Source organism: Pan troglodytes, chromosome 1 (assembly GCF_028858775.2).
Source record: "Pan troglodytes isolate AG18354 chromosome 1, NHGRI_mPanTro3-v2.0_pri, whole genome shotgun sequence".
In the NCBI taxonomy this organism is placed as follows: Eukaryota; Metazoa; Chordata; class Mammalia; order Primates; family Hominidae; genus Pan; species Pan troglodytes.
The window spans coordinates 155851284-155878704 of record NC_072398.2 but is presented as its reverse complement, the minus strand read 5'-3'; the positions used below and the strand labels follow the sequence as shown (position 1 = coordinate 155878704).

General features: G+C 37.9%; 1 protein-coding gene across 2 annotated transcripts; it reads left to right on the top strand.

Moving 5' to 3' along the window:
- On the top strand, window positions 1-27000 carry LHX8 (LIM homeobox 8). 2 transcript variants are annotated; one of them, XM_063800329.1, is made up of 9 exons: window positions 1-552; window positions 2188-2274; window positions 2685-2846; window positions 6550-6671; window positions 8680-8900; window positions 9407-9510; window positions 14163-14258; window positions 22356-22539; window positions 26286-27000. In XM_063800329.1, exons 2-9 carry the CDS (start codon window positions 2200-2202, stop codon window positions 26360-26362), a joined length of 1041 nt encoding a protein of 346 aa, XP_063656399.1. In that variant the 5' UTR covers window positions 1-552; window positions 2188-2199; the 3' UTR covers window positions 26363-27000. The 2 variants fall into 2 exon arrangements, with proteins under 2 accessions (XP_063656399.1, XP_016776373.1); XM_016920884.4 differs by lacking the exon at window positions 1-552 and having other exon boundaries at window positions 1947-2274; window positions 26286-26998.
- Window positions 27001-27421: the final 421 nt, after the last annotated feature.

The window sequence follows — 27421 nt, the reverse complement described above, 5'->3', positions numbered from 1 at the left end:
CAGAGCTCAGTGAAGCTGGGAAAGGAATTTTAAGAACGGTTCATCAGAAAGTGGTCAGGCCACAGCGGCCTCTTTGGACGAAGACACACTTGTAGCATTATCCTTCTCGGCATCAGCTTTTATTAGTGGATCGGGGCGGGGGAGGGGGGAGATCGGCAGACACGGACAGCCTCTGACCCTCTGGAGTTGGTATGTGATAAGCAGCCCTAGCAGTGCCATGTATTGGAAGAACGATCAGATGTTTGTGTGTAAACTAGTAGCAAAGGACGTGCCGGAGCTGGCAGTTCCCCCTGAGAAGGTGAGCGAGCCGACGCCTGGCCAGACCAGCTGAATCGCAGTGTCCTTGAAACTCGAGTTGTGTGGGCTCCTAAACAAGGTTCAGAAACTACCTGTAACGGCCTCATCTTCAGACCTGGCAATTTTTTTTTTTTATTACGTAGTAGCGTTAGTCAGTAATCATTGCACTCCCTCCCCAAAAGCTCACTTAACCTGAGACATGGAGACTGTAATTTGGGAGATGAAGCCTCGAGCCTAAGGCGCTCTCAGGTCCATGTGAGTCGTGCTTTTGTTCTATTTGCTGTGGTGATCGTGGCGGTCCGGGAGAGTGGGTCGGGAGGACTGGGCGGCTGTCGGGTAGAACCGGAGACCTGGCTCGTTTCGTTCGGCTGCCCGCGGACACTTGCCTGCCCTGAGGCACACCTCCCTCTGCGGGGCTCCAGAAAGGCCTCCGGGATCCCTGGGCTTGCCGGGAGAGCCATTTTACCTAAAATGCCAAAAGAAAACCGCAGGGCACAAAACGAGTCACGCGGTTTGTCTGAGTAGACTGGGGAAGCTGACAAGCTCTCACCTCACTCGGGAGGCAGGACCTGTGGGTATTTGGTGTTTTAAGTTTGAAATCATCTGCAGCCTGTCTGAGGGCCTCAGCAGGACCCGCGCGGGGCGCCCCTATTTCTTTGCTCCGAAGCCGGTTGGGGACACCAGGCGAAAGCGGAGCTGTTCTGTTTAAACGCCCTTTGTGTGTGAGGACGCGGCCTCAGTGCAGCTACGCTGGGTCCCGCGTAGGGAGCGCACTCCAGAAAGGGAGGGTCTCGGCCGACGGTCCAGGAGGCCCCCAGGTTGGTATCTTGCCTGGTGCTTCCAGAGGGAGGGAGAAGGGGAGGTGAACAGTCAGAAATGCAGAAGTGCGAGTTCGGGGGACCCACCCGCCCCCGAGCTAGAGTTTTTGGAAACGAAAGCGGTCTAAGCCCAGAGACGCTGCGTTTTCGTTTAAGAACAAAACTCCAGCAAATACTTGGAAACACTTGAGTAACGCGCGTTGTTTCTTTAAAACATTTTGTCAGAGGTTGGGTGAGTTCTTGTAATGGCACAAATTAAATTCAGCTGGATATTTTCCATTATTCTACCCGCTTTTTGCGCTGGTTAAAAATAATCCTTTAGTAGCTCAAATGTTGACTTACTGAGCAATAAGTGGCAATTTACACCTTAAAGAAACGAGTGTAAATCACTCGCCACTCTAATTGCTGTAAGTTTACGAAAGAGCTGCTGGCTCGGTTTAATCTGAAGCATTTTCATTCAAATTGTCATCGGAACAAACACCAGGCTTCTTAAATCCCGCTGTAATTAGCTTTCAAGTATCCTATTAAACCTCTTCACCTTTCGGGCTATCCTATTCAAAAAGCCCCCTTTTAAAAATATATATGTGTCTTGCTCTTTTAATTGAGGTTATTAAAGAAATCAAGTTTCTTCTCCCACCCCCTCCTCAATCCTCTTTTCTTCTCTCGCACTCCACCTCCCACTGCCCCGCACCCCCTTTAGCCCGGTGTTCCCCGCTCCGCTATGATTGACGTCTGGAAAGAAAGAGCTTTGTGAGGGGATGATTGTTATTAACTTGTTATCCCCGGCGGGGGGGCGGGGAACCGACGTGCCCGGGTGAGCGCCGGAGACCCGGAGCCCGGGGAGCGCGGGACGAGCTACCAGCGCTCGGGTGGCGGCCGCCAGCGGCCAGCGAAGGAGGCTGCGCGCCAGCCCGCCCGCGGCGCCCGGGCTCCGGCGCCGTGACGGCTGCACGCGCTGCCCCGCACTCTGAGGGCCTTCATTAGCTCGCTCCCCGCGCCGAGGCTGGGGCGGGCAGCACGCTCGGAACTTCTGATCTGTTTCTCCATACTTTCTCCCCCTCCTACTCCGCAGTGTCAGGGGCTCATGTCAGAGGAGTGCGGGCGGACTACAGCCCTGGCGGCCGGGAGGACTCGGAAAGGCGCCGGGGAAGAGGGACTGGTGAGTGCGGAGGGGCTCGCGTGCTGGCAAGACTGGCCGTGGGGAGGCGGCGCAGGACGAAGGGCCGCTGTCCCCGCGCTCCTTCCAGGGCCCAGCTGGCCCCTCCTGCAGCAGACAGAGGACGGGGCGGGGAGGGTCTGGGTGGGGTGGGAAGCTTAGCTGGCCCGCGAGGAGGGCAGGGCCGCAAGACTTCTGGGGTCCGAATAGGTCAGGGGTCGGCAGCCCCGGCGGGTGCGTGGCCAGAGCTTGGACTCGGGGAAGAGGGCGAGAATCGTGACCTTAAGAAGCTGGGGGTGGAGTGGGGTGGCCAGGGGGAAGGGAGGGGAGGCGGTGGGGGCGCCCTTGTGGGTAGGTGGGATGCGAAGGCGAGGAGGGGTCTAGAACCGCCTGCGCCTCGCGGTTTCCTGCAGGTGAGCCCCGAGGGAGCGGGGGACGAGGACTCGTGCTCCTCCTCGGCCCCGCTGTCCCCGTCGTCCTCGCCCCGGTCCATGGCCTCGGGCTCCGGCTGCCCTCCTGGCAAGTGTGTGTGCAACAGTTGCGGCCTGGAGATCGTGGACAAATACCTTCTCAAGGTAGGATAGGGCCTCGGGTGCGAGGCCCAAGGGGAGCGGGCTTAGCGTGGGAGCTCTGGGAAAAGAGTAATGTTCCTCCCACCAACCTTTCCGTTCAAGTTCTGGGTGGAGGTTGTAGGCTTTCGCAGAAAATCAGCCCAGTTTAGGGCAACTCATGCGGTGGGATAAAGTGAGAAGAAATCCCAGACTCTTCTATGTCGTTGCAAAACAGCTAATGTGTGACACATCCTGGTCTGGACGCGCCGTATGTGTGTGGATGCGCTGGAGTCAGCCACCGGCTTGTAGTGGAAGGGAAGTGGAAAAACCCTTATCCATTCTGAGACAGAAACCTGCTTAGTTATTTTTCACCCAGCCCCGAATTATTCCTTTCTTAAACATCTTTGTTCCCTCTAAACGGACTGTGGTCTCTCCACCCCAGTGACGCCCACGCCCATGACTGCTTAGAAGAATTTTAAGTTGGTATGTATTAACTGATTCCCTTTTGCAGTGTCTCTTTTGGTGAAAGCCACTGTAAAGTAGCTTAAAGGATCTTTTCTGGACAAATTTTAAAAATACAGTCCTATGTTTTTTTACAGTTACCTGAGGCTTTTCCAAAGTAAAAGTTTATAGGTCCATTTAAATAAAAACCATTTCAATATCTTCCTGCTCTTATTAAGGTTTAATACTTCTAGGCCACTCAATGCTGTTGTTACGTCATCTTGAGTGCTTGGGGAGAAAATGGAAATTGATATAAAGTTAGACACACACAGCCTGGGAAGAAGTGTTTCAAGTGTGGTTTGAGAGTTGATTGTCTTAATTTGTTTTACTTTTCTCTTAAAATATTGTGGGGGAATTTTGGAGTAGAAATTTTGGCAGGCCACAGTTATCCACCTCAGTGCAGATCATGGTCCCATGTGTCTTAATCAGAATATCATGGGGTTTCAACTTAAACAGCTTTTTAAAACCACTATTTAAAATAATGGTCTCTCCTACACTGAATTAGTAGCAAACCAGTTCACTTTCTATTCTCTCCCCACCCTGCTTAGGTTTTCAAAAGGATTAATTATGGAGAGTATGTGTTCAAAATTCGTGTTAGTGGGTTTCTTTAAGTTTCTACCTCAACATACAAAGCTTCTTCATCTGTAAAATGGGAATGCTACCCTATAGATAAAACCTAGAGAAAATGCCAGAAGAAGTTTTGGTAAAAAGATTTTAAAATGACTAAATTAATCTTACTTGGTGGTTGATTCTTAAAGCTGGCAAATTAACATTGGCTTTCTCTTTAAATCTGCATTCTTAAGATTCCACTTTCAATGTTTCTAAAACTGAGCCTTTTGGATATTGCAAAATCATCTTTTGGGTTAAAACTAGCATCCTATTTTTAATGAGCCCTCTCAATAATTACCGTAATCTTTAAGAATGTTTCTGAGTAGACCTATGAAGGCTCTAACCCTTCACAGCAGAGAAGATATAGAAGGGTTATGATGAAGTGACATTTAACACACCCTCTGAAATAGATAATAGTTTCTAGTGTTAATCTTGTATACATTTATATATTATATATCTTTGTATTGTATAAAAATCTAAGTTAAGTGAGTTACATAAAGCTTTCCTTTGTAATAGGGCAGGAGTCCTCCCAATGAAGCCTTCCATGTACAGTATTATTGTACCACTTCTTGTATTCTTTAGTGTGTAATTTCTAACTAAAGTTTGATACTATATGATTGACAAAAACTGAATTATTAACCTTTATTTTCCATTTTGAGTACTTCCTGCAGAAAAGTTTGAGTTTAACTTGAGTCACTGATTAAAAAAAAAAAGTTAGACCTAGTATGGAAATATTATTTTAGGGTGTAAATAATATAGAAAAACACTATCTTGTGAGGCAAATAAAATGGAGTTAGAAAAGTATGACAGGAGTTAGATGCATTGATTACCTTGTCCAATAACTTCAGTGCTCTGTCCTTTGGGTAGTTTTTCTGGCTTGGTCCAAGTTGTATGTTTAGACATACACAGATTAGATTAATAGTAGGTTTATAGTCTCCAGAATCTCCTCTCTTCACCTTACTTTACTCCCTGGCAAAGAAATGGAAGATAAACAGACATTTTAGGAGGGAAGTGAACTTTGAAAAAAGGTGACAACCAGGTCTGGCTTTAGGAGGGAGTAAGAGAGAGGCCATGGCTCTTCCCCTAAAGCCTAGCTTTAAAAACAAAACAAAACAAAATCCTGGGTAAGACTGAAATACAGAAGGCCCTAAACAGTGGAATTTTAAAGGAAGCCTGTTCTTCTAAACTTTATACTGGTTGGTCCCATTTTAGGAAAAAAAATAAGGAAAATGCTTTTTTTATTTCCAAGGCAGTATTCAACATTGTTAATATTATTTATTCAGATTTCCTCAGATTTCTTTCTGTTTTCATTATTTTAAATATTGTCTATAGTGAGCATGTAAGTTCTAAGTTCTTGTAAAGACCAACACTTTTTGAATGTCATCAAAATGAGACTGTCATTAATGCTTTGGAAAGAGACACATAACTGTAATTAGAAGTCAGTAAAACTTTCAGCTTCGAAGTACCTTTTATATATTGCAGAAAAACATGTTGGACCGTAGTTCTAATTCGATAGACACATAGTCTTTATTATGGAATAGTTGAGCAAAAGCCATATCTCACAGTCATTTACTTTCCTATTTTAGTCATTGGATCCATTTTTAGGGTGTAATTGGTGTTTTTGTATGTTACTGTTCTTTTACATGACATTCAATTAAGCATAAATCAGGTTCTTGTGTCCACTTAACAAGAGCAAACTTTGGGAGCCTGCATTGCATGCAAGCCAGTTCTATCTAATACACATCTTCATACTCCAGGGCTAAAGTTGTAGCGCTTATAATATAATGGCAACAGTTTAAAGTGAAAGTAATTATGACTTGTTCCCTGGATTGACAATATTTCATGTTCCTATTTAGAAAGTATAAAATACTGGCCTTATTAAACACCATCTTATGTTTTACTACTTGAAGTGTAAGTGGAAAACAATGCTTGGGTGCTTTTTTAGAACCACTTATGATTAGATTTATTTTTTTCTCCTGTAGCCAAATCAATAAGCAGTTTTACCAATATACTTTACTACTTACTTCTATTGTTTCTGTTCAGCTGTTTAATATTAGAAGAGAACCCAGGCTTCTGCTACATCAACATTTAAATTTATCTGAGCAATTTCTGTCCTGTATAGGTAACTATCTTACAAACCTGCGTTTTCACTTTCTTTATTGCTCTGTTTAGGAGGTATACAGTTTATAATTGTTTAGCCAAAAAATAGGTTGAGAGAGTATGTGTTTTGTCTTCTTTAACCACAAGGTTTCATGCTGGGAAGAACTTGGTAAAATATAACAAAAAAACCTGTATGTAGGACTTTAAAGTAACCAAACTATTCCCTGTGTTCATAAAGGTTCCATTTAAGAAAGAAAGAAAAAGCAACCTGAATTCTTCAAAGGAATAGAAAATATTATAAACACAAAATGTGGCATATATTAGTATAAATTTTTGGTTGAGGTCTAAAAGATAATATATCCAGATACATGTTTACAAAAATGACATCTTTTGGATGAAAACATTCAGAGCATGTGTTAATATATTAAGGGGCCAGTTTTTTAAATTGCCCAATACACAAAACCAATGAATACTTTTCTTAAATATGATATTACAATGGCTTCTCTTCCCTTCACAGGTGAATGACCTATGCTGGCATGTCCGGTGTCTCTCCTGCAGTGTTTGCAGAACCTCCCTAGGAAGGCACACCAGCTGTTATATTAAAGACAAAGACATTTTCTGCAAACTTGATTATTTCAGGTATGTTATGAAGCTTTTTCTTAGTAGATACTTGAATAAATTATTATGCAAAGAGACTTTTGTAATAGGCTTTTTCTTGTTCAGTTTTATTTAATGAAGCCCAGTTTTTCTTATTTAAGAGATTTCAAAATGAGGGTGCTTTCCTGTTTGAGATATAATGTGTATAAATAAGCATGTTTATCCTTTTTGGGAATTCAGTAGACAAAAGTTAAATAATACTTTCACTTTGGGGAGTGAAAGTTTGAGGCATTACAAACAGGGAATCTTTTTTGCCGTACATAGGTATAAAGTATGAAAAACAAGATAACTTATGACAACGCCCCTGTTTGGTGGGAATGGTTAGATGAAATAAAATCATTATGGGGGAGAAAAATCAAGATTTTGTTATGCTTTTACCAGTTTACCATAGAATGATCCCTACTTATAAACCTATAAAATTCTAAGGGTTTGGCACCATGATAAACCATAGTATTCAGAAGAATTGACCATTCTGGTATAAATACACCAAATCTAATTCTGCCTCAAACTATTTCTTTTGTCCAATCTTCAGTTTCTGAAATTAGATGAGATATCACATTTTCTGCATGTGATCTCTGTGTAGTTTAAATTTAAGGTTTCTTCCAAGGTATAATTCTGTATGAACAGTTGTGTAGAAATTAAAATAATTCTCAAGAATGACTTTTAAAAATTACAACATATTTTCTTTATTTACTTTTCTAAATGAAAAATGTTCATTGTAAAACGGGGAAATTAATACTATATAATAAAGGCTGTAATACTAATTATGTTTGTACTCCATTTCAAAAAATGATTTCAAAGAGTTTAGTGATTAATTTGAATAAAAATTGCTAGGTAATTTAAAGTAATTTATGAGACCCAGAGTCTTCTTTAAAATCACAGAATTTTATAATTACCAAAAAGGCATATTTCTCAGCAGGTTTACTTTTTATTACTTCAATATTGGTAATAATTTGCTTCCTCATTCACTTGGGATAGGCTAATCTTAATTTTTGGTAGTAACTTAAAGCCCTTTGAAAGGTTTACTTTGAAAGATTTTACAAGTGAAAGTCTAGTTCTTTAGGATTTTTAAACTCCTTGCTTCATGTTATATTCTGAAATTTGTCTTTAGGATTCTATTTTTCAGAGTAACTAAAAAAACAAAGTGGTAATAGCTTTAAAGATGTATCTGTCAATAAATAGACACTGACTAATCTAGTGTGATTTGGGCATGCAGGGCCACGACTGTGATTGTAATAGGAGACATAACAAAGAGTTCCAGTCACTCAGGCTGTAAGAAGAAAAGAACTATTTACATATAGCTTTGGTATTTTAAGATTGACCTGCATTTAATGTCCAGTTAGGACTCTGAAAATTTAGAAAATATTTCCTTCCTTCTATGGATAACAATACAATAGCTTTTTCACCAAAGGAAACATTTCTGACTTTTCCTTTCTCACCCAACAGGGTGAAGAATTTCTGTTATATACATTCTTTGATAATTTCAACATTAAATATTTACATATTTTAACATCCTAAAAACGATATTTAAATCATTTTCTAATCATCTTAACTTGGTTTTAAGAAGTCATTATTTGTATCTTCAGTTTTTCAGTATAAATATCTTCAGCATACTTTTGCACTTTTAGATTTTCAGTCTGGAGAGTATGTGTGTTTATCTTGATTCTTTAAGTAAATTTATAAATATACTGATATTTGATACAACAAAAGGGATTTTAAAACTCATTTTAAAAGAAAACTTCAATCTTCTTTTAGAGGAACAGAGAAAAGGTCTTATTTTTATAAACAGGTTTGAGTTGTGACCCTGTCTCATCTTGATTTCTTATTATATTGACTTTTAGAAAAATAATTGATTCTTGTTTCATTCTCACAATATTTAAATACTTAGGTTATTTCAATGGGGTAACATAATGTGCCGGTTTAATATTCGACTGATGAATATCTCACCAGGCATTAAAATATTTACCTTCCACACCTCTATTTAATGTAGAAGGTATGGAACTCGCTGCTCTCGATGTGGGAGACACATCCATTCTACTGACTGGGTCCGGAGAGCCAAGGGGAATGTCTATCACTTGGCATGCTTTGCCTGCTTTTCCTGCAAAAGGCAACTTTCCACAGGAGAGGAGTTTGCTTTGGTGGAAGAGAAAGTCCTCTGCAGAGTACATTATGACTGCATGCTGGATAATTTAAAAAGAGAAGTAGAAAATGGTAAATATGTACTTAAATACTTTTGAGTCTTTTGAGACAGTGAATACAGGAATAAAAATAACTTTTCCTAAGGTCATCTTAATGCATTATTTTGTACAATGTATAAGTGTGGTAAAACTCATTAAGTACTCTACTGTTTGTGATGGTCTCTATTTGTTTATTTACAAGGAAAGCCATGGTGTATGTATTAGTTTTGTGCCATATTCTCAGGCAGCAGCTTTGAGTTAGGGTTTTGCTTTTCTTTTTGTAAATAGTTGTTTTCCTGTATTTGCTGGGCCTTAGATGTGTACTTCTAACTTTTTGAACTTTTCACTAAATATACAAGTCTGTAAATGGAATATTTTTTGTACAGTATATCTGTAGTATGTTTTAAAACTTAAGGGGTTTTGCCGTCTAGAAAACATATACAGTTACACAAAAAGCCAAGAGATATAAGAAACCTGTTATTGCAAGATGGGTGTACCCATTTGAATTACCAACATATATAGTGTGTTTTTTAAATGCAGGGAATGGGATTAGTGTGGAAGGTGCCCTCCTCACAGAGCAAGATGTTAACCATCCAAAACCAGCAAAAAGAGCTCGGACCAGCTTTACAGCAGATCAGCTTCAGGTAAGCATAACAATGAATTTTTGATTTTTGAAGCCCCTCCCAACCAAAAAAACAAAAAGTAACCTCCATGCTGCCCAAAAACATTTTTATGTTTTCTAAAAAATTAGCCTATGTGTTTTATGAAAACTAATTTGGTGAATATATGAAAACATACTTATTGCCCTAAAGTGTTTGCATTTCTAGCATCATAATATAATATGAAATAGTCATTCAAGTTTTGTTTCCCTGGGGTCTATTGGTATCAACATCAAAGTGGAAACAAAGTATTTTGTCCTGACTTCCTGATTGCATCGTTCTGAACCAGGCATTTATATTACTACACATAATTGCAATGGAAGACAAAATATTTTGAGACTCTGAAAAGAGACATACATGTCCCATGTGAGTCTATGGGACGCTAATGTGTTAGTCTTTGTAACAAACTGCAATGAGTCATTTAATGAACACGATTGTACGGTTTTTGAGTAGGAAATAATTGAAAGTGCCTTAAAGTAAATAGGAAACTACTGGTTGACTACAATTGAGCAGATTCCTTTATGTTTTTAAAGGTGGTAAAGGGAGTACTTCTATAATTTGATATTAAAGTTTTATTATGTCCCCTGAAAAGGGAGGGATTTTTTTTAGCTTAGTTGCCCTAAACATGATTGTTATAAATTTGATTTATACAAATTATCAAAATAATTAAATTACTCTTTGCTTTATAAACCCATATAATGATTCCTTCTGGCATTTTTGCAGATAATGAAATCATATTTTCTAAAAGATTAATGTGGCTGAGGTATTTGTTTCATGTTAAGGAAAAGTAACATTTATTGAACACCTATCACACTGCTGGGTGCCTATACATAGTATCCATCTTAGCTCAGACTTTAAAGGACATTTATGCAGTGTTAACAAATGAATAAAAGTAACTTTTTCAAAAATCACGTTTAGTATTCTAAGACCTGCCAGTATTTAAGATGGATACAAGTGTTTCAGGAGATAATTTTTATTTTGAGAATGATTTAGGAAAGAAACCTTGATGTGACACACATATTCCAAGGGAACGTGGCAATGGGAAGCACTCTAGCATTAAAATCTAGATCCATTCAGAAGAATTTTCCAAATGGATGATTGTTTCAGATTTCTTAATTTAGGCATAAATTCGATTTCTTAATTTAGGCATAAAGTACATAGTCAATAAGCAAAAAATGAAAGATAAGCCAATTGAAGGAAGTATCTCTGTTTGAGCCTTGCTTTCTGGGTTCTTCATTGGATTATTATGAAGATCACACAATGCCCTGTCAGAAGATGTGAGTACTTCTGAAAGACCTGGAAAAATACTCAGTCACTAAAGGTGTCTAGTTAAAATAGAATCTCTAATATAAATCTGTTTTCACAATGGTCTGTTCCCATGAAGGACTGGCTGTAATTTTAATAATTACAAGGTTGATAACTTTTATTTGATATAATAATTTATTATTAAAAATAAAATTGTGAAAATTTGAAACCACTGTAGATAGACACTTTTCTATGGGAAAATAATTACAAATACTAATTAAATAAAATGGGAATAATATTTGTGGAGGTCTTCTTATGCCAAATCCTATACCAGGCATTTATCTACTTTATCTCCTTTAACTTTTACAACAAACCTCATTCAAGAGTGCAGGAACTCCTCAAAGCAAACCACCAAGGGAATGGTTGAGAAGAGATTTGGAACCTTCTCCTCAAACATCTGGTCTCTTCATTTTGCTTGATCTTCCAGGAGACCATGAGTGGAAGTCTGTCTTATCAAAACTCCAATTAATAGCAGCAGCAGCTAAAACAAAAGAGTGAGATTTTGAATCTTGTAGATAGCCTTATGGTTAAACATGCATAAAATATTTAAGCCTTGCATTATGGTATGTAAATGTGATCTAAATCATAAGTTTTAAAAATTGTATATCAGAATTATAGGTTTTAAAAAATGAAAGCATATTACCATTTTCAGATTACTGATGAAAGCATAGGTAATATGCTTTCAAAGTATATTCTCATTCAATATTTATTAGCATTTTATCTTATGGAAGGGGTGGCTGAAACAAATGAGATACAATCTTTGTCCTAAAGTGGTTCTTTATAATTTAGGAATCTGAAATAGATATTTTAAAAAACTTTGAATCATTTATTTTAGCCAGACACTCTAATAAATTTGGTATCCTTATTGTCAAACTCTCCTACATTTAGGAATGCTGAATATTTTCAAGTAGAGCTTGAATTTGGCAAGATAATAAAATATTACATGTGACCAGTGAGTAAGTCAAGACTATCTAGTCAGTACCTGCTTTGGACAGAGGAGAGTTAAAATGGAAGGGATAAATAAGAAAAATTTCCAAAATTATTCTATAGAGATTTATGGGGAGAAAAAATAGTTTAAGACTCAGAGGATGTATTGGCAAATATATTTCAAATACCGTCCCATTTGTAGAAATGATATTTAAGAATTTCCTGCTAATATTATGGATTGCTTATTCTATGTAGAAGCACTCACTTAGTGATTATTAATATTAAACACACCAAAGTTAGCTCCTGCTTTAGTCTGTTTTCAGATTGAGTTACTGCTGTGCAGCCTCCTGACTTTTCTGGTAGATCTCCTGGCCTAAAAATGATGAGTGTCTACAGAGGCTCACTCCTTGTCCACGTTAGAAGAACTTGGAAAAGGAGTGAAGTAGGCTTCAGCAGCATTAGTGCCTAGAGAATAGTGAAACTAAGTAGAAATTAAAAGTACCTCTTTTTTCTTTTTGTGTGTGTGAGACTAATCATTGATACTATTGAAAGGAAGAACAATCAACTCATCTTACTTTTCCTTTAGAATATTTCAATTCTAAATGATCAGAGTTGTTTTGCTTTACTCTTTAATGAGAAATTACTTAATTAAATACAATTTGATTGCAGTTAAATTTGTGAATTTAAAAATGCATTTATGAAAGGCATGAAGTTTCTGTTTTGTAAATTATTAATAATGACCTTACAAAAAAAATCCCCAAATCTGTTCAACATTTTTCTATTTGAAAAATTAAAAAACAAAGACATAATTTGCTCGTTCTTTTTCTCTTTGGGGTTATTACATGTTCAACTGCATAGAAACATAACTCTATTTTCACAGGAAGATACCAAAGTAACACATTTGGAGTAGGAAAGAAAGAATAAAGTGAACTGAGCAAGAATAAACTTTTAAGCCAATTCTGCCCTTTTTTAAAAGCAAAAATCCATGTTCTGTTTACAGTGAGTCTGTAGATACAATATAGTTAGATGGGAAGCCAAGAATACTTAATTCTAGAAGGGTAAATTTGTAAACCTCAAAATTTGTAAACCTCAGAAGGTTTCCCAGAACAATATTGGCCTTTTTTTCTACACTGTCTTCAGATTTTCCTTACATTGCCAAGTTTTACTCTGTCAGAAACTCTTAACATACTCTCTGACAGAAAGGGAGTTTAACTCCTAGGGATACGAAGAATAAGACATTCCCCTTGATCTCAAGGAACTCACTTTCCACTATGGAGATAAACTTGAAAACAAATTATTTAGCTACCCTGTGACAAGTGCAGTGGCAGAAGATAGTATTATATGAGGAGCATAGTGGAGAATGCAATTAATTTTGCCTGCTGAAAAGAGTAAAGTCCAGCAGTGCTTGAGGTCTTTAATAGATTGGTTACCCACATCCTGTGCCTGTAGACAAGCACAATCACATTGGGTGCCAAACTGTTCTCTCTCATTCTTCATAATAATACATTTTTTACATTTTGTAATGCTTCCCTCAGTTGACTGACTTTTAGTAATAAAATTCAAGTATCTCACTTAATTCTCATAATGATTCTCTTTTCTGAAAGAATTCAAAGTTTTTGGCTTGTGCTTATATTCTGGTACTCTCTCCCACACTACTCTTCTCCCTTTATCTTTTATTATAGGTAGTCATTGGCATGTCGGCATCTTTCTGCCAGGAAATTAAATCCAAAGAGTTTTGTTTCATGTTTCACTATCTCTTAGCACTTGGCATAGTGGTTTCAATCCAAAGTCTTACATCAGAATCACCTGTAAGCTTTTAAAATATATACATGTTTAGACTCTGGTAAATTCTTATTCAGTGGACTGGTGAGTGTCTCTTTTTAGACACCTTTTTTTTTTGCATAGAGCTAGTGCTCAAAACTATGATGGAGTTGTTACAATTAAGTGGAATCCTTCTGTTGATCTGTATACTATTAGGTATTAGGGGCCTTGAACATCTTTAGCTCAGGAAAGGTTGGAGACAAATGTGATATGATTTTTGTATTAAGTTTTCAAATGTTGGCAATTTTTTAACAAAATGGAAAAAACAATAAATGAAACTATTGCTATTTGATTTGTGGGTTATAAGATTGAAAGAAAAGAAAAGATGAGCTTATTTTTAACAGCATAGTTGAGAGAGTTTTACATTGAAATGGATTTTTTTAAAGTTCTCAGCATAGCAACTTGTGTATAAATTTACAAAATATGCATTCGTTTTCACTTACACATATTTCCCCATACCGATTTTCAAGTAACAAAAGTATCCCATGTTCTTGTGCATGTCTTACCTCTTATGATAAAAATGCAGGAAGAAGACTGAGCTGCTTGTTTTTAGCTATTTACTACATACATGTTTTAAACAACAGGTTATGCAAGCACAGTTTGCTCAGGACAACAACCCAGATGCACAGACACTCCAGAAATTGGCAGAAAGGACAGGCTTGAGCAGACGTGTGATACAGGTGATTACTTTACTTTTTTTTTTTTAAGGTTTTTAAAAAATAGATATCGGGTCTCCCTATGTTGCCCAGACTGATCTTGAACTCTTGAGCTTAAATGATTCTCCCACCTCAGCCTCCCAAAGTAATGGGATTACAGGATGAGCCACTGTACCTGGCCACAGGTGATTAACTTAAAGGTCAATCAAGAGAAACAAAAAATTCTAATTCTGGGTATTTATAAGTATGCATTGGGGTTTTTTTGTGTGTGAAGAAATGTGAAAACATTGCTTTCTCATTTTAAGTCTCTTCACATTCTAAATCAAATTTTTAAAATGTAATGATTATCCTGCTTGGGCTAGGCTACCATTTGTCAAATGAGTCTTTGCTCATGTTACTTCATTCAGTACTCACAGCAACCCTAAGATCCTCAGGCTAAACATGTTCCAAGATAAATCTTGCTCTAAGGTCAGTGTTTTTTCCTACTTTTTTTATGATTGTGTGTGTGATGGCTGCTGATGGCCTTTGCCAAAGATCCAGGGAGAGGAACTGGTGTGAACAAAGCTGAAAAGTGATGAATTAGTGCAAGTTTTTTCAAATGTAGAATTTATGTTTGGAAATAGTGGGAAATGAAATTGTTGGAGTTAAAGTTGGAGAGGCCTGTGAATGCAGAGTTCTCTTATGAGCAGGTAAAAGCCATGATATGTGATTTTAGGAAGAAAGGGCTAGTCACAGCACATGGGAAGAACTGGAGTTGGGAGAGACTAGATAGAGGTAAGCAGCTTAGTTGGAAGGCTGGAATGCCCAGCAAAGTAGTGTGGTTTTGTTGTTGTTGTTGTTGTTTGTTTTTTGTTTGTTTGTTTCTGAAGAGACACTTAACTGGGGTAGAATTCATTTGGGAAACTTTTTGAAACAGGGTCATGGGTGGCCTAGGCTGGAGTGCAGTGGCGCAATCACAGCTCACTGCAGCGACCTCCAGGTCTCAGGTGATCCTCCCACCTCAGCCTCCCAAATAATTGGGACCACAGTTGCACACCACCATGCCTGGCTAATTTTTAAATTTTTGTAGAAACAGAGTCTCACCGTGTTGCCCAGGCTGGTCTCAAATTCCTAGACTCAAGTAATCTTCCTCCCTTGGCCTCCCAAAGTGCTGGAATTATTGGCAATGAGCCACCATGCCCAGCTGAGAAACATTTTATTGAGTGAACACTGATGACAGTTGATGGATGCTAGAAAGACAAGAAAGAATTGGTAACTGCAATGGGGAAGCAGAGAGGAGTCAAAGAGTAAATGACTCTGCCAGGCTCAGTTGCTCACACCTGTAATCCCAGCATTTTGGGAGGTCAAGGCAAATATGTCACTTGAGTACAGGAGTTTGATACCAGTCTGGGCAAGATGGTGAAACCCCATCTCTACAGGAAAAAAAAACAGCCAGGCATGCTAGTGTGTACCTGCAGTCCCAGCTACTCGGGAGGCTGAGGTGGGAGGGTCACCTAAGTCCAGGAGGTTGAAGCTGCAGTCAGCCATGATAGTACCACTGCACTCCAGCCTGTGTGATGGAGTAAGATCCTCTCTCAAAAACGTCAGTGACTTATAAATTTCAAGTCAAAGTAATCTTGGGAATGGTGCCATTGACAGGAATGTGAAAGTCAAAAGAAAGCTGGATTGGAAGTTGGACCCTTTTAGCTGTGCTAATTATGCAGTGATGGTGGCAGTTAACTATGCAAACAGGTATTTGAAAGAATGAACAGGACTCAAGCAAAGAGATCTAATGCGATGAAATTAGATAAGATCCTTTAGAAAGAGATCATAGGGTATAAAAGGTGAAGAACGGGTTTCAGAGAGGAGAGCAGGGTAAGAGGTGCTATTTAAATGGGACGTAGTAACAGCCAGAGTTGAGGAAGGAGTCGGGTGGAGAAGAAGCATGGAACTGAAGAAGTGGGGTGAATTCAAGAACGAGATGGCCAGCTATGTCAAGATTATCAGAGAGACCAGGGAAATGGAAAATAATTTTATTTCTTTTTTTTTTTTTTTTTTCGAGACAGAGTCTCTGTCACCCAGGCTGGAGTGCAGTGGTGTGATCTCAGCTCACTGGAACCTCCGCCTCCCGGGTTCAAGCAATTCTCCTGCCTCAGCCTTCTGAGTAGCTGGGATTACAGGTGCAAGCCACCATGCCTAGCTAATTTTTGTATTTTTAGTAGAGACGGGGTTTCACCGTGTTGGTCAGGCTGTTCTCAAACTCTTGACCTTGTGATCCGCCCGCCTCAGCCTTCCAAAGTGACGGGATTACAGGGGTGAGCCACCGTGCCTAGCCGGAAAATAATTTTAAATAACACTGGAAGTCCAAAAAATTTAAGGAGTGAAAGCAAGTAACCATAAAAGGCAAGAGGAAACTCAGGGAGGGGAGAGGCAAATGTCTTCATTGCACATATTATATTTTGTTTCTTAATTTGGGTGGTTGATACATGGGTACTTATTCTTCTGTAAGCCTAAAGGTTTCATAATTAACAAATCACCTGTACGAAGAAGCAGATGGAAAAGACCTGATGATACTGCAGCTTCTCTAAAGACCTAGGGTTCACAGTGTTTTAATTGACTGCAAGGTAATGAGGCTGTCTTAGGAGACAAGTTCTACCACTTCAGCACTTTCAGATATCCAGATTATTGTGCTTATTTCAGAGTGCCAAATTTTAAGAAGGGACTAATAAGCAATCTGAAAAACATACTACCTCAAAGGCTACCAGGGTTGTGAAAGATTTAGATCATGCCATAATATTAAAGGCAGCAGGGATATTTATCTGGAGATAAGGCCAGGAGATGGTAAGAGAAAGAGTAATATCCAGAGTAGGTGTCTTTAAATATTTGTGAAAGGCTTCCCTGCAACGGAATGTAGAAAAAGGCACTGGTGTTCACTCATAATGAATTTTTTCATTATTGAAAGGCTACACAAATGGCATGGACTACCAAGGAAGGTAGTGAGTTTCCTGTGCCTGGGAGAACAGTTTTCTTTGGCAGGTAGTTCCGACTCCATGGGCTAAAAGTTCCTTCTAATTTAAGACTCTGTATATTCATAACAATGATAGCTTCAGGTAAGTCAGATGCATGACTTATATCATTTTGAAGTTGGAAGCAAAGAAGAAGGAGAGTTTTCTTAGAGCTTTTCATATTTGAAGGACTAAGGAACACAGGCAGACATCTGTCATGTAATTTCCAGGCATTTAGGTTACTAGTACTATGAGCAAGTTAACTTTGTCCTAAGCCCTACCATTTGGAGAATATATTTTGAATGTTGGCTTTCAGTATGTTAAGGTTGAACATTAAATATTTTTGATATGATTCCAAAGGAAAGAGTACTAGCATGCTTATGTGTTTATTATTTGTATCTATACATAGGCTCACTATATGTTGTAGCCCTTCAGAGTATTTTATAAGAATTACTGTGATCTCAAATAGTAATCATACTTTCCCTCAGCCTCCTTCCTAGCATTGGGCATAATATTTTAGAAAGGTAAGAAAAAAGAGTTTTTATTACTAGACTTCTTCTAATATGCAAACTAGGTCACCCAAAGATTAGGAGGAAACTGGTCTGATACATGGAGAGTTTCACGTTTCCTAGTTACAAATATGCTTAGTAAGACATTTGTAATAAAAGCAGAGTGTCCTTATACTGAAGTCAAAGAATAAAGATGAGTGATTTTTTTCCCCACACACTGCATCCAGATACAATCACTGTTCACATACTCTTTCAGATAAGTGAATTATGACTTTTATGTTGTGCAGAGACAGAGTAAACTATTGCTATTTCTTCCAATCAGTGTACTAGGAATACCCTTCCATATTAACATCATATTTATTGCCACATATATTGAGCATAGCACAATTTATTTAGCTTCCAATTTTTCACTATTATAAAATGCTGCCATGAGCAACATTGTATATCTACCTTGCGTGCTTGTTCAATAGTTTCCTTAGGATAAATTTCTGGAAGGGAGATTGTTGAGTCCCAAGATAAAACATGCATAGGGCCTTTATACAAACATGAAATCTCTTTGCCTTTGAGAAAGTTCATACAACTTTATTCTGCCAGGAGCTACGTACAAGAGTTCCTTTTCCCCAACTCTGAAGAATCCTGAATACTGTTACTCTTTTACATCCTTTACAATTTAATAGTTAGAAAAGAAAATCTCATTGATTTTATTTCTGTTTCTTATATTATCAATGAGCTTGAACAAATTAGTTTATTTTTTCATTTTTAAGACCGTATGTTTTTAGCTCACTCTTCTGTTGGGTTATTTTCTCTATATCTTACTGATATTTATTAATCCTATCTGTCATGTTAACCTTTCACGGTTCATCAATTTCCTTTTTATTTTTTCCACACAGAACATTTATATTTCTATGTGTTTAAATCTCCCAGTCTTTTGATGGTTTTGGCCTTTTTTTTGTTTTGTTTTTCTTTTTTTGAGATGGAGTCTCACTCTGTCACCCAGGCTGGAGTGCACTGGCACAATCTCAGCTCACTTCAACCTCCGCCTTCCGGACTCAAGCAATTCTCCTGCCTCAGCCTTCTGAGTAGCTGGGACTACAGGTGCGTGATACCACACCCAGCTAATTTTTGTATTTTTTGGTAGAGACGGGGTTTCACCATATTGGCCAGGCTGGTCTCGACTCCTGACCTCGTGATCCACCCACCTCGGCCTCCCAAAGTGCTGGGATTACAGGAGTGAACCATCGCGCCTGGCCTTTTTGTTTTGTTTTGTTTTGTTTTTTGAGATGGAGTCTTGCTCTGTTGCCCAGGCTAGAGTGCAATGGTGCAGTCTCAGCTCACGGCAACCTCTGCCTCCTGGGCTCGAGCGATTCTCCTGCCTCAGCCTCTCGAGCAGCTGGGACTACAGGCATCTGCCACCATGACTGGCTAATTTTTGTATTTTTAGTAGAGATGGGGTTTCACCATGTTGGCCATGCTGGTCTTGAACTCCTGAACTTGTGATCTACCACCTCGGCCTCCCAAAGTGCTGGGACTACAGGTGTGAGCCACCATGCCGGGTCTAGTTTTGGCCTTTCTTATGCTTCCATATCTAGAGAGTATTTCAATGTTGCCTTTTGTTTTCTTAAACTTCTATTGTTTCAATTATTTACGCCTAAACTTTAATTTATCTGGCTTGGTTCATGGGAGATAGGGTTTTATCTATTTTTTTCTCTCTTTCAAACTCTATCAGTTTTCCCTAAATCAGTGAAACATGCTTTCCCAATAAAATAAAATCCCATCTTTGTCATATATAAAATTATTATATTTGGCTTTTTGTCTGGGCTTTCTAAAGGTTTCATTCTCTGCATTAGTATTTTGCTTTTCCATTATATCTACATGGCCTGATTTTAGCTTAGTTTATGATTTAGAAGTCAAAAAATTTAAAGTAGTTACTCAGAAAATGTTAACTCTTGTTGGAGGTTTGCAAACAAGAAGGAGGAAATTTTGTCAGTGAGGAGAGTCAAAAGGACTTATATTTGATTCTGAAGCTGGGTAGCATTCATGCCAGAAGGAATTTCCTGATGTCTGGAATCTTAAACTATATTTTGCTCTACCAGTTAGTTACATGATACTTTGTTTTTGCAAACCTCCTTCTGCTTGATTACCTGTGGATGATCTTTCCAAGAAGCTGCTTAACAAGATAGTTATTCTGCTGTTTATATTATACCTTCTTCATGTTTATTTACAAAGTTTGAGTGTTTTTTTTTTTCAATCAAAAGATGGTGTTTCTTTTGTTTTACAACTGCATAGGTTCCATTCAATATGTAATTTATTGGAGACAAAAAGATACTTTGAAGAAACTCTGGGAATCACAGTGCAACATGTTTTAGGTTATATGTAGTCCTCTGGCGTATGTGTCTTCTGGGTCCCATAAGGGAAAAAGGCCAGTGGCAGTGGTTCCCCCTTACACATTGGAGAATGAGTAATGTCATCCTATTTGGGTGAGACTAGTGTTAGTAGTGACATCTATTGTTCCAGAGCCTGTGGGCAGAACTGTGGAGTTTGGGGTGTGGTCTATAGGTATCTCTGAGTCTCACTAACACTCCAGAGAACAGGGATGTGGAGGAGGCTGTGACTTCCCACTTGTCTTACTGGTGGATACCTAAGTCTTGTCCCAGAAACATTCCTTAGCTGCTACTTTTCAGCCTCCTGCTCAAGGCTATATACCCCACTAGATTATTAATTTTTTATTCTTTTAGTTTTTATCACTCTTGAGAGTATACTTTGCCAACCTTCTATTTTTGTATGCCAGGGGCAGGGTGTAGTTCCGAAGTAAGGCCAGCTTTTTCTTATAAATTCTTTGCAGCTTCCTTTTATTTCACATTAATCAGCCCTGATTGCCTTGTGCCATCAAGGCCCTACCACCAGCCTTGAACAGACTTATGCCCCTGATGTTTTCCTGGCCTCATATCCCTGATCCCAAAATGTTCTCATGCTAAGTTTTTATCCCTTCGCCTCTCTTTCCTCTCATGACAGAATTGTTTGGAGTGATGGAAAAAAAGTGATACAGTATTTTAATGAAGAAACACTCTCTCTTTTTTTTTTTTTTTTTTTTTTTGAGACGGAGTCTCGCTCTGTCGCCCAGGCTGGAGTGCAATGGCATGATCTTGGCTCACTGCAAGCTCCACCTCCCAGGTTCACTCCATTCTCCTGCCTCAGCCTCCCAAGTAGCTGGGACTACAGGCACCCGCCACCATGCCTGGCTAATTTTTTGTATTTTTAGTAGAGATGGAGTTTCACTGTTTTAGCCAGGATGGTCTCGATCTCCTGACCTCGTGATTCACCCGCCTTGGCCTCCCAAAGTGCTGGGATTACAGGAGTGAGCATTCTGGGCAGCCTAGACTGACCTGGATGTAAAGCTCCACTTGCCCTGAATTTGCTTCTTTTATTTCTGCAGTAGAGTGGACAGCAGGGTGGTTAGCACTTTACATTTTGTGAACTCTCATCAGTGGATGTGTTTGTATTTAATTCTACTTAAATATTATGAGTTTTTTTCTTATTAAAGACCTGACCTTAACATGCTTCTTAGGGAATAGCCTATGTATTCACCAAGAGAAATTGAACTCAGCAGGTTAAAATCTGACTGGAATAACTGAATCAAGAGGTTTGTAGAAAGCTTTAAGTTCTCAGTAGGGATTTTAGTCATTTGAACAAGGATTTGAAATAAGTCCAGCAGGTGCCTAAGAATACATTTAGTAGTCTTTTTTTTTTTTTTTTAAAGTTCTGATTAAAAGAGCTTTTTCTGCTTTTCTTTTTGTCCTAAATACCAGTAGTAAAACCAAGGAGATTTCTCTGGAATTCTTGAGGGCCCTTCCCCACCTTTTCTGGGGAAGATGCCGATTTAGTATAGAATTGGCTTTTATTTTTATTTTTTTAAAATCTAATGGAGTTTTTGGGGTATTTTTGTTTTGGCTTTTTTGTTGTTGTTGTTTTGTTTTGTTTTGTTTTGTTTTGTTTTTGAGACAGAGTCTTGCTATGTCGCCCAGGCTGGAGTGCAGTGGCGCAATCTGAGCTCACTGCAACCTCTGCCTCCTGGGCTCAAGTGATTCTCCTGCCTCAGCCTTCCGAGTAGCTAGGATTACAGGTACCAACCACCACGGCCAGCTAGTTTTTGTATTTTTAGTAGAGACGGGGTTTTACCATGTTGGCCAGGCTGGTATTGAACCCCTCACCTCAGGTGATCTGCCTGCCTCAGCCTCCCAAAGTGCTGGAATTACAGACATAAGCCACAGCACCCAGTCAAATCCAATAGAGTTTAATAATTGCATTCAAGGGGTAACCTTAACATTTGACCAACTCAAATTCAACAAACCAAAATCCCTTAAGCAATTGGTCCCCTTTCCTACTTAAATAGAATTGGCTTTTAGGTAAATCACCAGAGAGCTATCAACTGAGCAAGAAAAATGACCACTGTTATTTGGACTAAAATGTTTCTTTTCTGTCTATAGAACTTTTATAAAAGCTGAGTTACATTTATGCAGTGCTTGTGTGGTAGTGTGATTGAGGTTGCATTCATTTTTTAACTGAGTTGATAATGTGCTCAGAAGCTGGTGTGTAACCTACCTACTTCTCTTGCTTTTCTCCCTGCTCAGGTGTGGTTTCAGAATTGTAGAGCACGCCACAAGAAACACGTCAGTCCTAATCACTCGTCCTCCACCCCAGTCACAGCAGTCCCACCCTCCAGGCTGTCTCCACCCATGTTAGAAGAAATGGCTTATTCTGCCTATGTGCCCCAAGATGGAACGATGTTAACTGCGCTGCATAGTTATATGGATGGTAGGTATCCCAACATTTAACGGCTGTCTCCCAGGCAATCAGCAACTGGTAACTTCTAATATTAGATTATTGATACAATTCACATTTTGAAATATTACCTCAGTAGTAGCTGAAAAATATTGGGGGGGGGTGCAGTAGAGAGCAAAATTATCCAAACATTTTTATTTCTGTGATTACATTTTAAGGAAGAAGTTTAATACTCACCTTGCAGCTAAGATGCAAATATTAATAATGACTCAATGCTTGATCTTTACTTAGAAATTTTTTGTTTGTTTTTACCGGTAAATATTTAAATACTTTATTTCCTGTGATCAGAGCAAGTGTTCACTCAGATCTTTAGATGGGAGTTTAATAAGTTTTGTTAAAGAGTTGTTTTTTATAGAAGAAAATCATACATTTAGAAGAGTGCATACGTAATAACTATTCAGCTTGATGAATTAATAAAATGAATGTATCCATATAGATATTGCCCAAAGTAGCAGATATAATTAGCATTTCAGAAGCCTCTCTTATGTCTCCTTCCAATTATTATCCTTTTCTCCCAAAGTAACATGGCACTGATTTCTAAAACCACCCTTTAGTTTTGCCCTTTTTGAACCATACAGAATGTATTTTGTGTCTCACTTCTTTCAATTACATTGTGAGATTCACCTATATTATTGTGAGAATCTGTTGTTTTCATTGTTATATAGAAATCCACTGTAGGAATATACCACAATTTATCCATTTCCTGGTTAATAGATATTTGTGCTTTTTCCAGTTTGTGCTTTTATGAATATGCTGCTATGGACTTTATTGTACATGCTTTTTGTGCACATTAATTCACATTTCTACTAGATATGTACCTGGGAGTGGGACATAAGGTCATGGGCTACACATATGCTCAACTTCAGTCATTCTGACAGATAGTTTTTCACAGTGGTTGAACCAGTTTACACCTTGACCAGCAGCAAGGTTCAAGGTGCTTCACATCCTCACCAACACTTGGTATGGTGTAACTTCCTGATGTTAGCAAATTTGATGATTGTGCAGTGCAATCTTATTTTAATTTGCCTTTCCCTGATGACTGAGCATTTTTTCATCAGGCATTTGTATATTCTCTTTTGTGAAGAGCTGTACAAGTCTTTTTGTCTTTTGGCCTACTGGCTTGTCTTTATTATTTATTTAAATGGATTTGCTTAAGTTCTTCATGTAATCTGCATATAAAGCTTTTTGATAATTGTATGTGTTTAGAATATTTTCTCCTACTTAGTAGCTTGGCTTTTTCTACTCTCTTAATGGAATGTTTCATTGAGCACAAGTTCCTAATTTTAATGTAGTTTATTTCATCATTTTTCCTTCATGAGCCATGCTTTTTTTGGTGACATGTGCAAGAAATTGTTTATACTCAAAGATAATGAAGATATATCTTCTATGATATCATCTAGAAACTTTGTTTTACCTTTGCTGTGTAGATTTACAATTCATTTGGAACTGAATTTTGTGTGTGGTGTGAGGTAGAAAGTGAAGCTTTTTTGTTATGTTGATGAAAATAGAAAATGTCCAGCTTCTCTGTAGAGACATATTTGCCATAAATCAAATGTCCATATGTTGTGTCAATTTCTGTACCTTCTGTTCTATTTTATTGGTCTATTTATTTTTGTGTTGCTACTTAATCATTCTAATCATGGTAGGTCTATAATTTTTAATATATGATAACGCGTTTCTATTTTGTTGTTATTCAAGTTTGTATTGCCCATTCTTGGCCCTTTATGTTTTCATAAAATTTACCTACTTGTCTATTTCTACCCCAAAAGGGAAAACAATTAAGATTTTGATACAATCTATTACAGCAAATATATTGATCAATTTTAGGAAATTGCCATCTTAACAGTATTTTCTTCCATACCATGAACTTTAGCATGTCTTTCCATTTGTTTAGATCATCTTTAAATCATCTCTTATGATTTAGAGTTTTCTGTTTAGTAATCTTGCACATCTTCTGTTAAGTTTATCTCTAAGTATTTCTTTTGATTCAGTTGTAAGTGGTATTTTCTCTATAAGTAGAAATCTGGGTTGGTAGTTATTTTCTTTCAGCACTTTGAAGATATGATTACCTTGTCTTCTGATTTTCATTGTTTGTTTTGCATATGGATAGCTAATTAACCTGGCCCCATTTATTGGTAAAGTCAGCTATTGACCTTCTTGCTCCTTCGAAAATAAACGTCTTTTTTCCTCAACTTTTTTCTTTGTGTTTGTCTTGAAAAAGTTTTATCATACTGTGCCTGGGTGTGCTTCTTGAATATGTAGTTTGATGTCTTTCATTATGGAAAATTCTCAGCTTTTGCCTCCTCAAATATTGTTTTTGCTCCTATGAAAAATTTTTCTTGTTTTCTTCTGAACTATTTTTCTAGTTCACTAATGCTCTCTATATCTAATATCCTGTAAAAAAAAAATCATCCACCGACTCCTTAATTTCATTTATTATGTTTTTCAGTTTTAAGATTTCCATTTATATGCTGAAATCATCCATTTTGTCACTTTATCCTTATTTAAATTGTTATACTAAAGTTCAGGTGTGATAACTCCAATATCTGGATCTTTGGTGGGTCTATTCTGTTTTCTTAATTTTCCTCTTTATTTTCTTTCAAGTCATGTCTTGTTATTTGTCTTCTTATTTGCTATTGCATTTCAGATGTTGGGTATGAGTAACTAAAAATAATTTGAGGCTGTGGATGATATCTTCCACTAGAGAAGATTAGTTTTACCCCCCAGGTAGTCAGAATAGGGTGAAATCAACTTAATCCAATCAGGCACAAATCCTTAAGAGGGCTGGTGTATTTTTGTTTTACTACTTCTTGGAGTTAGCCCTTTGGAATCACAAATGAATCCCTGTTTTGTTTTGTTTTCTGTTGTTGTTTTTAACTAGGGCTTCTCCTCTTCAGCGGGCCCTGCTCTTTAATTTTTGTTTCTCACCACTCTGCCAAAGTCTAACTTCTGAATGCTCTGCTAAACTTCTTGGCCTATCAGACATTTGTTTTGTTTTAAATTGTCACTATCCTTGTGGGAGGAAAAGCATCCTCATTTTCTTTCCCTCCACTCTGGGACTTTGTAAGTCCTCACTACTTAAGTGTCTTTCAGATGCCTTCAAACAGATTTTAAAAATTTTGTCCAGATTTCCTAGTTGGTCTCAGAGAAAGGTTTGGTTTGAAGCAACATAGCCCTTGCTGAAAGCAGAAACTTCGTTTTAAGTTTTGGTTAGATAAAAAATCAGAGCCTGTACTGTTGTTGCCATTTACTTATACTAGCATTAAAATTGTGTGTGTTCACATGAAAGACAGTAGTGTTGCTTGAGTCCAGTGTGTTTTGATGTATGCTTAGGGAGGAGGTAATTAAACATTAATGAAAGAAACTTGGGGAAGATCATCCTATACAAACACCTTCATGAGAAAGCTAGCAGCATCTCTGAAGAGGAACCCATGTCTTTCTAGCTTCAGGGTGAAGTGCAGTGAATGGGGTATGGATGGAGGACATTAAAATGGCAAAATCTTGTGGCCCCAAATAAAGATTTGGGGGTAAAACTGTTCCTGGACTCTCACTATGCTGAATAGGTTAATGCTTCTGCTGAGGTCAGTGGAATGAGTGTAGCTTGGTGCCCTCAGCTATAATGAGTGATGAAAACATTGCCTTGGATTGTTTTTGTTTGTTTATAAATCAGTTTTATGCACCCTACAAAACTGATCCACAAATTTCTTTCTATTTTGTAGCTCATTCACCAACAACTCTTGGACTCCAGCCCTTGTTACCCCATTCAATGACACAACTGCCAATAAGTCATACCTAATTCTGTTTTCAGGGATAGACTTGATTAAGGATATAAATTTGTCATTTATTATGTATAAAAGACCATTGAAAAGATATTACTGTTAATTTTTTATTTAACACCTAAAGCATTTCCAACATCACTTTGCTGCCCAGGTATGTATCTATAGTTGGCCTGCAAGACACTTTTATTGATTCTTCATTTTTTGTAAAACTTATGTTTACAAGAAGAAAACAAATCAAAACATTTTTTGTATTGTCTGGAAATAGTTCACTCTAGTGTGTATCTGTTAATTTATTTGTCATCAAAAGAGCACTTTGCCTAAAAGAAAGGACTGACAAGTGTGCAAAATGTTTACAATCTTTTGTGAAATTGTAGTTTATCATTAGTTTGTATCTGTAAGTTATTGTTATAAATATTACCTGTATTTTTTGTTATATACAACTTTATACTTTGAAGCTTGTATCTGTGAATTTGCAACTGAAATTTATTTTGCCAATGTTTTCTGAATGAACTGAATAAAGCTTCTGTTGTAGCATGCCATGCAAACACATTATTGTGTTTGTGGTTGATGAATTATGGCTGTAAATAACACTATAGTTTAATAAGCCCACCATTCTGAGTTTATTAAACATTTTCCATACTTGTGAAAATTTCAACCAGTTTGTCCTTTTTGTGTGTTTTCAGCAGTAAGTTGACTTTAGTCTCTTTAAAATCTAACAACTAATAAGTTTAAAAAGTATTGTGTTTTGAGCTGTATTGTATGAATACATTTGAGTAGGAAACATATTATTCAAAAAAAGAACACAGTAAAACATTTAATTTGGCAAAAATTGTCTTTTAGGCCAGCTAATAAAATAAATGTGAAACAGAAGGCAGAACACTTTTCAGAATGGACTTCGGAGGGTATTACAAGCCAGAAATGAAATATGGGCCATAATATATTTCTTCAGGAATGAAAAAAGAGAACTAAAAGTTTCTAGAGCAAGAACTCTTTGCATTTTCTTCTTGGTGAATACCCTTTAGGGATGGTGATTCTGAGAGCTGAAATCTTAAACCTCAGGACTTTATCTTATGTGG

Excerpts from the sequence above, each read along its gene's own strand:
- LHX8 (XM_063800329.1), top strand. The coding sequence starts at position 2,200 with ATGTCAGAGGAGTGCGGGCGGACTACAGCCCTGGCGGCCGGGAGGACT. Across the intron at positions 14,259-22,355 it reads TGAGCAGACGTGTGATACAG|GTGTGGTTTCAGAATTGTAG; the intron begins GTGATTACTTTA and ends CTCCCTGCTCAG. Across the intron at positions 22,540-26,285 it reads GCTGCATAGTTATATGGATG|CTCATTCACCAACAACTCTT; the intron begins GTAGGTATCCCA and ends TCTATTTTGTAG.